At 50.0% G+C, this 11,424-nt stretch overlaps 1 protein-coding gene across 1 annotated transcript in view; it reads right to left on the reverse strand.

Annotated features, from left to right (window-relative positions):
* Positions 1-4,099: 4,099 nt before the first annotated feature.
* The window catches only part of TANGO2 (transport and golgi organization 2 homolog), a 169,506-nt gene continuing 162,181 nt past the window's right edge, over positions 4,100-11,424 (reverse strand). The window contains exons 7-8 of the mRNA XM_036758333.1: positions 7,703-7,829; positions 4,100-5,189 (exon numbers count right to left, since the gene is read on the reverse strand). Of these exons, the coding sequence (XP_036614228.1) occupies positions 5,066-5,189; positions 7,703-7,829 (251 nt within the window). The 3' untranslated portion in view covers positions 4,100-5,065. The remainder of the gene's footprint in view (positions 5,190-7,702; positions 7,830-11,424) is intronic.

Raw genomic sequence — 11,424 nt, forward strand, 5'->3', positions numbered from 1 at the left:
TGGGTTTAGTCAGAGAATTAGAGCTGGGAGGAATCTCAACTGATGCATTTTACAGAGAAGGAAAGTGAGGCAGGTGAAGTTAATTGACTTGCCTAAGATTATATAGGTAGTAAATGTTGGGGGTGGAATGTGAACCTAGGTTCTCTGACCCCAGAGCCAGTACTCTTTCAGCTGGTTGCCTCCTGGAATACTAGAGTTCAAATCCTGACTCTGACACAACGTGCGTGACCTTGGACGAGTCTGTAGGTCTCAGTTGGGCCTCTTGGGACCATTCCAGCTTGAGATCTCTGCTCTTCTGATTCTTCCCCACACTCCTAACCACCCATCCCCACAGCAGCTCCCCATCCTGAGGCCCCTTTCCACGAGGGGCTCCCTGTTGGCCCTGGCTGGTTCTTTCCCCTTTTCTACGCCGGGGGCCCTAGTCTTGCCCATCAAGTTGCTTTCTTTGACCTCCAGATTTTCAGGGATCTCTTTTCCCTGGACTTGTGACTGGAGTCCAATTTTCTTTCTCCCCAGAGTTGTTTCCTTTGTGTGTGTGTGTGTGTGTGTGTGTGTGTGTGTGTGTGTCAAGGTCAACGAAGAAAAGTAAAAATAAAGTGGCTGAGACTTATGGGGAATGCTGTCCAGACAGGTGGGGGACAGATATGGAGAGCAGTGACAAGAGGAATGCCAAGCTCCCCAGCTCGGCCTCACCAAAGGGACAGGGACAGCTGGATGGTAGCCTGGCCCCTCGCCTCCCTCTGGTGCTCTTCCCTCTCCTTCTCTGCTTTTTCAAAGTGCCCTGGATCCTAGGATCAGAGTTTCCTAAGATTCAGAAAGGACCCCTGAGGCCATGGAATTTGACCCATGGCAGAGCAGGAAGCCTCAATCTGGTGGTCCTGAAGGGTGGCTGTCCATTCTCCATCTGAAGACTCCATCTCAGGGTTGGAGAGCTCACTACCTCCTGGGACAGTAAGGATTCCATGACTCAGAAATGTGAAATTACATTTTTGGAAAGGTTCCCTCATGTTTATTGTTACCAGATTTCAAACACTCAGATGGAACTGTGATTTCATTGTTGTGAAATCTGGTTTCCAATGGAGAGGCTAGATTTCACCTGTATGAACAAATCCTGGTGCCAGAGAAAAGTGTCCTGAGGAGGCCCAGGGACACTTCCATCCTGCCCAGGGGCAGTGCTGGCCTGAGGTCACCCCAGTAATGAGAGGAGAGGCCAATGAGCAGGTTTAGAGGTACTGGAGCAGGGGTATCATTGGGTATCATGGATGGGCTGTCCCATTGTGGTGTGGGTGAGGGCAGAGCATGGCCAGCGGGCACAGCAGCGGGGCCTTCTGGTGGTATTAGAAGAAAAGTTCCTCTCGAGATGCTGTGGGTGATCCTAACTCACTCAGAGGCCTCTGCAACCAAGCGGTAGAGCCGGCATTGTGGGCATCTCCCAGGTGTCAGAGGCCATGCCCTCAGAGCAAGCTGCCATCTTGGAAGTGGCACACAGACCAGGACAGAACATGAAACAACGGACAAGGCCCTAGGGCCTGGAGGCGCTATACAGAGCAGGGCAGAGGATCATGGCTGCCAAAGAAAACCACATGCAGAATAGAACCGTCTTTCCGATTCTCATCTGGAAGGCACCCACAGCATCTACTAAAGGCTTCTTCTTCCTCAGTCTAAAAACACCACAAGGTACCTGGAGTCCCCGTGGGACCTTGGGCAAGCCCTCCCTCCTCCAAGCCTCCGTTTCTCCACTTGTAAAAGGAGGCAGTTGGGCTGGAGAATCTGCATCAGTTCTGGAGGGAATTCAGCACAGGTGTGCCGAGGAAGGAAGAGGACCGTGCTGAGAAAGGAAGAGGGGCATTGTCTGGAGAGCTGGCCGTGGTGCCCAGAGACTCACCAGTCCACTTAGAGTTTTAAAAAAGGTCAATCGGTCGCTCATTCAGCAAGCACTGGAGGTTTTTCATTCGTGGCAGACTCTTCATGACCCATTTGGAATTTTCTCAGCAAAGATACTGGAGTGGTTTACCCTTTCCTCCTCCAGCAGATGAAGAAACGGAAGTAAACAGGGTTAAGTGACTTGCTCAGGGTCACACAGCTAGTAAATGTCTGAGGCCAGATTTGAACTCCAGGCCTGGTGCTCTAACCACTGCACCACCTAGCTGCCCAAAACAACAAACCAGACCAGGCTCTGGCCTGGGTACTGAGGACAATGAATGGAGGTAAGGAAGGTTAAGGACAGCCACAAAATTAAAAGAAAAACCCAACCCACCTCTATCCTGGGAAAATAAAGGGACCAAAATGGGGATAAGAGCTTACTTAGGGTGGATGGGACAATGGAGAGCTGGGAAATAGAATCTCCAGCCTCCTCCCCAGTGGAGCCTTTCCTAGTGCCCTCCCCCCCACTTCCCTCCTCTCCTCTCAGCTCTTTTCCCCTCCCCCTCCCCTCCTCTCCCCCCTCCCCTCCCTTTGTATTTCTTTGGTGTAAGTTTGGTCCTTGCCTCCCCCATAGAAGGCAAGATCCTGACCCGCAGCAGGCCTTTAACAAATGGTTAATTCTTTGTTTGCCCAAGAGAATGCTTTCTAGCCCTTGACTGGCTGGCTGAGTAACCTTGGGCAAGCCACTTAACGTCCTTGGCTTCTTAGGTCCCTTCTAGCTCTAAATCGATGATCTCTGGGCCTCAGTTTCCTCTTCTGAAAAGGGAGAGGTTTGGACTCATGGCCTTGTGCTCTCTGTGGTCTTTGGACTGGGAAGGAGAGAGCAGAAATGGTGGGTGGGGGTGGATGTCCAGCATGGTTAGGAGAGCTCTAGCTTCCCTTGGTGAGGCAAGGTCTTCTTACCATCTTGTCTTTGGAGGAAGTCCTCTGATGGCAGCGCTGGGCCTCACTTCTCCCTTCCCTCAGAGAATGATGGCCTCAGGAGTTCTGAGCCAAGTCCCACGAAGGGTGTGACAATCTTTGGCCACTGATGAGCCCCCTGAGCAGCACTCATGGGCGGCCTGGGCCAAATCTCCCTTCTCCTGCCGTGATTCTTACTTCTCCCTTGTCCTCTCACCCCCCATGTCCTCGCCATGCCAGAGACCCAGTGCCCTCAGAAGACCAGGCACCTTTGGCCACCCTCCCTCATCCTGGATGTGCCTTCTTTCATGGTCTCTGACTCTGGGCCAGGAGGAGTGGGCAGGCTGCTCCCCTTGCCCTGCAACACCCAACCCTCCCCTACTGACGCCATGCAGTGACCCCTCATCCTTTGAGATTCACCCCACCCAGACTGACCACCCTGGCCACATTCTGGGGATGGGGCTTTATTGGTTCAGCCCTTGGCTCACTGGGTCCCTGTTTAGTCATGCTCCTGCCCTCATACTTAGGGCTTCTTCTGTGTGTGTGTATATGCATGTGTGTGTGTGTGTATGTGTATCTATACACACATATACATATATCTCTGTCTATCTTATCCATCCATCTCTCTCTCTCTGTCTATCTACCTATCTATTCATCCATCCCTCTCTCCTCTTTTCCCTCTCCCTCCCTCTCTCTCTCTGCTACCTATGTATCTATGTATCTCTTTCTCTCCCTCTCCCTCTCCATCTCTCTCTCTCCCTCTCTATCCATCCATCCCTCTCTCACCCTCTGCCTATCTATCTGTCTGTCTGTCTCTCCTATCTTATCTCTCTCTCTTTCTCTCTCCATCTGGCAATGTCCCGTCAAACACCCCAACCCCTCCATTTGTCAGTCTTCTCAGTTCTTATGAGCTGCCTCTTCATGCTGCTTCAGCCACACACAGAGATGGACCCCAAAACTTTCCAGAACAGGGATGATGCCCCAGGAAATGGGGAGAGGTGGAGTAACTAGAGATTTTTATAAAGACCAAAAATGAATTGAGTAGGAGGGAGGGTCTGACTGCTTCACCAAGCTGCTATGTTGTCTATCACCTTTAGGGGCCAGGACTCAAGGCCAGGTGTTCTGTGTTGGAGGTCAGCGTTCTTCCCTAAGATGCCGCGGTGCATAACTCTTCCCCACTACATCTCACCACCCCCACTATGTCTCATCCACCCTCCACTATGTCTCATTCACCCTTTAGAAGGGGAATATGTGCTTGCTTACATATGTGTAACCATTCCATGTTCAATGAGCATTTTATTGTCAGCTTTTCAGATCGCACAGGCCTATGCCTACTAACTTTTTGTCTCCTGGGAAATGAGTGAGGGGCACAGGAGGCCAGCGAGCCCTGGCCGCTGCTATTTCCCTGGAGAGCCTCCAGTGACCGAACTGACTGGCTCTGACTTTAAGCATCTACACTGTGCAGCGAGAGTCGCAGAGGGAGCTCAGAACTAGAACCGACTTCAGATGTGCCGAGCAGTGCCTTCCTCTCTCCCAGTCCTCGGCCCGACGCGCCGCTGTCTTGGGAGCAGGTGTTTTTCATACGTTCGCTTGCGTTTTCAGAACTGCCTTTCCTTGGGATCTTACATCGACTTCATTTGAAGTTTATTGTCCGTGACTAAAGGATACCAAGGGGCCCATCTGAAACAAGTGAGTGAAACTGTGTTGTTTTCACCCAAAGGTTTCCTACGGTTTTGATTTAATTAAAAAAAAAAAAGATCAGGGTAAGCCAGTAGTTAAGCCAAGTGGAAAACTGTATTAGGAGGGAAAGTCTGGTCTGGAAAACATGGCTGCCCCTTCGGCTGCTTCTCCCTTCTTTATGTTCACAGAAGACCCTGTAGGGGGTGATGAGTGTAGGGGGCTACAGTACTGCTGAATAGATTCTCTGATAAAGTTAGGATTCCATTTGCGTAGCCTCGTCTAAAGCGAGTGACCAGCTGACGAGGTGCCAATCGGCTGATCTCCACCGGCACCATCTACAAAGCAGGGTAGCACTGGACATCTCGGAGGAATACTAGGAGGAAATAAATACATTTTGGGAACTCAGGGCAAATTCTGACTTGGAATACTCTCTCTTGGGGACTGTGCGGAGGCTGGCTGCCGTGGGCCCCTAGCTCTGGGATTTGTACAAGGTGGTCTCAGGGGTGGCTCTCTCGCCCGCTTTCTTTTAGTTTCTTTCATGGGCGCCTATTCAGATGCAAAGTTATTCGCTCTGCAGCTGGAAATTGTAGGTGTTGGTCTTCCATTGGTTGACGTCCTCATCGATCATACTGCGCTCGGTGAAAGTGACATTCCCTTCGGCGTCTATGAGCACAATGGTGTTTGTTCTGAAAGAAGCAGCGGGACAAAGCAGTTAATCCCCGCTTCCCGGGGGCCGGAGCTTTTCTCTCCAGCCTTCTGGCCCGGGAATCGGGGCAGCGTCCAGGCAAACAGAGAGAGGAACCCAACCCCCCAAGGTGACAAAGGGCAAAAGGCACGGCAGAGACTTAATGAGGATGTTTTAATGTTGCTGAGTGTGTGCAACGAGCCTCCGAGAGAAAGTGGAGTCTGGCGAGCAGTTGGTTTGACACAAATCGAATGAACCCCACCCGTCTTTGCACTTTACTTGTCCTCATTTCCTTTCTAAATAGCTCCTTTCTCCCTCTGGGGCTCGGACACGTTTTTCCACCTCATGTACTCAGGAAGGCCCTACTACAAGCCTCTTTGAAGACCTCCTCGTGGGCTTCCTGGGCTGGGGGAGAGTCCTGCCTTTCTCCTAACAAGGAGAGGGAGCGTCCTAGTAGACCCAGCCCACCCATGGCGGCCCACTTTTGTGTCTATCACACGGTGCCCTGATCCTTCCCTAGACCCTGGGTCTTCTCTGCTGTCTGCTGAAGGCTGCTTGCGCCCACCAGAGGCTTTCCTGAGCGGCTGAAATTCTCCCAGGATTGCCAGACATAGTCGGCCAGTGGGTAAGCTGTGTGCCGGAATACTGTGCCCTTCGGGCAGAGCTCAGGCCGGTTCAACCCCTGCAGGGCTGATCCAGCGCAGTGAACCATGGATCTGGCGTCAGAGGCTACGAGTTTGAACCCACCTGTTCCACTTTCTATTGGGCAACTGGGCAAACGGGTCAGCCTCTACGGACTACATTTCCGCACCAGTCAAATTGGGAGGCATAAAAATGATCTCAGTTCTTTTTTTAGCTATAAATCTTATGACTTCTGAAGCCACGTCACAAGGGCAGGGGGCAGCAGAGTGCGGAGGGTGCTCGCCAAGGCATCGGGGGACTAATCGTAAAGGGCTTTGCAAAAGTCAAGAAATGTGCGCTCTTCTTGTCAGAATCCTCAGGGCTGTTTCCAACTGAGATACTCTCCCTTTCTGAAGGTCGCACACAGAGGGAGAGCCCAGTTCTCTGCTACCCCTCAGGACGCCCTCTTCCTGCTCAGAGTCCCTCGGGCCCTGCAGCCCTCCAAGCCCCTTCCCCTTCTCCTGCTGCTTTCTGAGGCCCGCCCCTGCTCATGTCCAGTTTCTTCCATTTCCTCTGCAGCCCCAGTGGTTCTGCCCTTCCCGGAGAGCATTTCTCACCGCGGCCCCTTCTCTCTGGCCACATAGCAGCCCCAGGTGAGACCATCACCTTCCCAGGGATCACTAGTTGGCTCCCCAACTGCCAGGCCACCCTCTGGAGGTGCCCAAAGAATCCACCTAAGGCACAGGTTTGTTGGCACTGTCCCAGGGAGGACAATGAAGCTCACACTCAGCCGGAAAGGGCTTAGATGACGGGCCACACACCTTGCTCCTCATGACTTCTGATGTGCCAGTGCCAGGGCAGGTGTTGGGGCTGGACCACCCCAGTGATATAGCAAGTGTGGACTTAGACTGGAGACTTGTCTAGTCAAAAGACCCCCAGCTCAAGGCTGACTGGCTGCATTCCCTCCTCCATACCATGGCCTTTGAGCCAGACTCATGTATCTGGATCCAGGCCTAGCATCCGGAAGAGGCCTAGATTTGCTCTCCTTGGCCTCAGGGGACAGAACGGGGAGCATTGGAGGTTCAAGTGGGAGGGGTAACTGTGAGTAGAAGTTGTAAATCTGCTCCAGCCCGAAGTGGGATGGACTGTTCGTACTGAGAGGTCACACATTTGCCCTTCCAGGAAGTCTGGAATCGAGGTTGGCCTGGGGTGGGGATCTTGTACTGGACATTCCCCTGGGGGAGGGGGGCTCTGAGATCTGCCTTGGATATTCTATGTGAGGGTGAATCTGGGAGTCAGACTCGTCCTGCCCTCCCTTCAGGCTTTCAGGCCTCTCAGAGCCAGGAGCACTCTTATTAGCAGCCAGAGGCGCCCCCCCCCCCCCAAAGCCTTCCAAATGTGCTTACTTCAGGGGCAGAAACTGTAAGGCCCTGGTCTGCTTGCAGGGAGCCTTGAGAGAAACCTCCTTGGCAGGAAGCCATGGATAAGTCATAGCCTGTGCCACCCCTGAGCCTGGGCAGGCCTCTCCCCACACCTCCACAGGTTGAAATTCTTTTCTCTATCCAAGGCCCAGGTCAAGAGCCCCTTCCTCCAGGCAGAACTCCTGATGGCCCCAGGTAGCAGTGATTCCCCTGCATACCCTATCAAGTGCTTACCCCTCTGGGTTTGGCCTTTCCTGGGAGCTTACCACATTGTACCAGAGTTCCTTATGTATATGTCTTATCCCTCCTTAGCAGACACTGAAGGCAGGGTCTCTGCCCAAGCACAGCCCAGGAATAGACAAGAAGCTTAATAAAACTTTGTTGAATTAAATTATGAACTTCCAGAAACTACTAAGTCAATGTCATCCATTCATTTTGCTTCAATGCCTTAAATATATAGTTATATTTTTACCTGGTGCCGTATCCTGGACAGCGTACACACACAGCTGAGTATTTATTCAGGATGGGCAGGATATAGTCCTTGCCCTGGTCTTCAATAGCAGGGTCTGGCAACTGGCTGGGAAGACAAAGAGACATTACTCCTCATGCTTAGACCAGAGCCCCACCCCTGCCCTTCTAATTCCTCCTTTCTGTAGGCCAGAGGTTTCCTCCTCATTCTTTGGCTTGGTCTAGTCACTCTAATGTTCAAAACATCTCCAGGTTTTCTCACTGATTTGTTCAGATCCTTATCCCAGCTAGTTAAGAACCCCCACAATCCATCACCACCCACCTTTGCCAGTCTTATCTCAGGTGAATCCCTTCTGTGCTCCCGCCAAACTGGACAACTGACTATATCTTGAAACATGCCCTCTATTTTCCCACCTCCGCTCCTTTACTCATGGCATTCCCTATGCCTACAGTGTCCTTCCTTCTCTTTGCCTGTTGAATCACTCTCTGGTATGAGTAGAGAAGCCATGCTGCTTCCTACAGCAAGCTTTCCTGATCCTCCTGTTGGCAGTAACCTCTTTCTCTCTCAGATCTCATAATAATAATAAAAAATATTTACATAGTGTTTTAAAATATTTTCTTTTTTAAATTAAATTTTGATTATTTTTTATTCAGTAAAAATCTGCTTTCTTTACACCTTCCCCCACCTAGATCAAAAAAGAAACAAAAACATAACCTTCATTACAAACATGTACAGGCAAGCAAAACAAATTCTGGAATTGGCTATGTCTAAAAACGTCTCTAGGGCAGCTAGGTGGCAAAATGGATAGAGTGGCAGGCTTGGAGTCATCTTCCTGAGTTCAAATCTGGTCTCAGACACTTAGTAGCTGTGTGACCCTGGGCAAGTCACCCTGTTTGCCTCATTCTCATATAAAGTGGTCAAAGGAGAGAAGAACACACACACACAGAGTTGGGTACAGAAATACATTTAACCCAATAGGGAAGCAAGAGGGAAAGGTTTGCCTATAAAATGAGGTGGAGAAAGAAATGGCAGACCACAGCAGTATCTTTGCCAAGAAAACCCCAAATGGGGTCACCAAGAGTGAGACAGGACTGAAATGAATGAACAACCACCCCCATGGTTTCAGTCTGCACTCCGATTCCATCGCCTGTCTGTCAGGAGATGGGTAGTGTAGTCCACCATGACTCCTGGAATCCTGATTGGTAATTTTGCAGATCAGAGTTCCCGAGTCTTTGAAGTTGTCTTTATGTTATTTTTTGTCACTGTATAAATCGTTTTTCCTAACTCTGCTTGCTTCACTCTATATTAATTCTATCTCCTTCATCATTTCTTACAACACAACAGTATTCCATCACATTTATACACCATCAATTATTCAGTCCTTCCACAGTTGATGGGCACCCCCCAGTTTCCAGTTTTTTGCCTCTGCAAAAAGCACTGCTATAAATATTTTTGTAAATCTTTAGTTTGTTTTGCTTAGAACTAATCCCTCCCTTAATCTACCCTAACTCATTCCTTCCTCTCTACTCTCCCTTTCTGTCTTGTTTCTCTCTTGGGTGAAATGTATTTCCATACCCAATGCTGTGTGTGTGTGTGTGTGTGTGTGTGTGTGTGTGTGTGTGTGTGTGTGTGTGTGTGTATGTGTATGTGTGTGTGTACGTAATCTTCCTTTCTTTGACCACTTCAGATGAGAATGAGGTTAAAATGCCGCCTGTGCCCCCCGCCTCTTCCTCCTTGTTTATTAATTAATTTTTTTTTGCAGGGGGGAAGGCAGGACAATTGGGGTTAAGTGACTTGCCCAAGGTCACACAGCTAGCGTGTCAAGTGTCTGAGGCCGAATTTGAACTCAGGTCCTCCTGACTTCAGGGCTGGTGCTCTACTCACTGTGCCACCTAGCTGCCCTGCTTCCTCCTTGTTTATATAGATTTCCACTTGAGCACCCCAATTATACGAGATGACATTTCCTATTCTTCCTTTATTTTCTTCCAAAACAGAAACCATGGGACCCAGCCTGAGCCTCATTTGGTCCTTGTTTGGTCTCTGATGGCTTAGAGTGAGTGTAAATAGCAATTGGTTCTGCTTTGGCCAGAGATGCTGAGGGTCTTCCTCTCCCAGGTTGATTTTTTTTTGACTAGGTAAAAGAGGCCATTCTTTGCCTCATTTCTTACCTGGCCTTAATCATTGAATGGGTGTTGCCTCACACCAACGGAGATCTGGGAAAGACTTTAGCTAAAAAAGGCCAAGGTCTCCCACTGTATTGGAAGCCATCTCCAGTCATTCTGATCTATATCTGGCCACTGGGCCCTGATGGCTCCAGAGGAGAGAGTGAGGCTGGTGACTTTGCACAGCTTGGCCTCACTTAAATCCAATTCACTTGTAAGTCATGATATCACCTTGCCCATGTCATGGTCCTCCTTGAGAACGATGGACAAACAAGAGGAGAGAATGTCACACAGAATGTAAGCAGTTTATCCTTGTCCATTCGTGCCTACCTTTTCATGTTTCTCTTTGACATGACAAGGAATGACTTTATTGTTAACAACTTCTTACATTTATATAAAACTCTATAGTTTACAAAGTACTTTCACATACATAATTCTCTTGGATCCCGGAAACAACTCTATGAGGTGAGCAGTCACATTTCACTGATGAGGAAAGTGGCTCAGGAAGAGTGAATGATTTGCTCACGTTTATACAGGGAGCAAGCAGAGGACGCAGGACCCAGCCTGGGTCTTCTAGTTCTAAATTCAGTATCTTTCAATCATACTACAACGCCATCAATCCATAGCTTGTGTAGAAGGAATCAAAACACACCACAGGACAAAACTTGGCACAGAATACGAGAATTACAGATTTTTCCAGCCGGAGGGGGGTCGTGGGGATCATCTAATCCAACCCTCTCATGTCCCGGGGCCGAGAGGCCCAAGGCCCAAGGCCCAAGGTCAGGACTTTGAGGCCACAGGACGAGGTGGTGGCGAAGCTGAGGCAGGATCCAAGTGTCTTGACTCTCATCCCAGTGTTCTTTATCATGGGCCACACTACCTAGTTCATATGGAGTTAGAGCCCAGGAATTGGAGCTCAGGGGAATTGTCTTTAAGTTGGAAATGATATTTTATATTTTGGATCTAAAATGTCAATTTCTGTACCAGGGAGCCTGCAAGCTATCAAAGGCCACGCAAGTGTGGCAGCATCAGCAGAAGACTAACAACAGACCTAGGAACACATCCTAATATAAACCAGGGCCCCCTCTCCTCTTGAAAAAGAAAATACATGAAATTTCATGTCCTGGCAATCATCTAGCTACTAACTCTATCTAGAGAGAGAGAGAGAGAGAGAGAGAGAGAGAGAGAGAGAGGGAGGAGTGAGGGAGAGAGAGATATGGAGGGAGGAGTGAGGGAGGGAGAGAGGGAGGGAGGAGGAAGGGGGAGGGAGAGAGAGAGAAGGAGAGAGAGGGAGGGAGGAGTGAGGGAGGGAGAGGGAGAGAGAGAGAGAAGGAGAGAGAGAGAGGGAGGAGTGAGGGAGAGAGAGAGAGAGAGAGAGAGAGAGAGAGAGAGAGGATGGGAGAGGGAGAGGAGGGAGGAGGGAGGGAGAGAGAAGGAGAGAGAGGGAGGGAGGAGGGAGGAGGGAGGAGGGAGAGAGCGAGAGAGAGAGAGAGAGGGAAAAGAGAGAGAGAGAGAGAGGGAAGAGAGAGAGAGAGAGAGAGAGGAGGAGAGCGAGAGAGAGAG

This window comes from Trichosurus vulpecula, chromosome 1 (genome assembly GCF_011100635.1).
Source record: "Trichosurus vulpecula isolate mTriVul1 chromosome 1, mTriVul1.pri, whole genome shotgun sequence".
NCBI classification, from domain to species: domain Eukaryota; kingdom Metazoa; phylum Chordata; class Mammalia; order Diprotodontia; family Phalangeridae; genus Trichosurus; species Trichosurus vulpecula.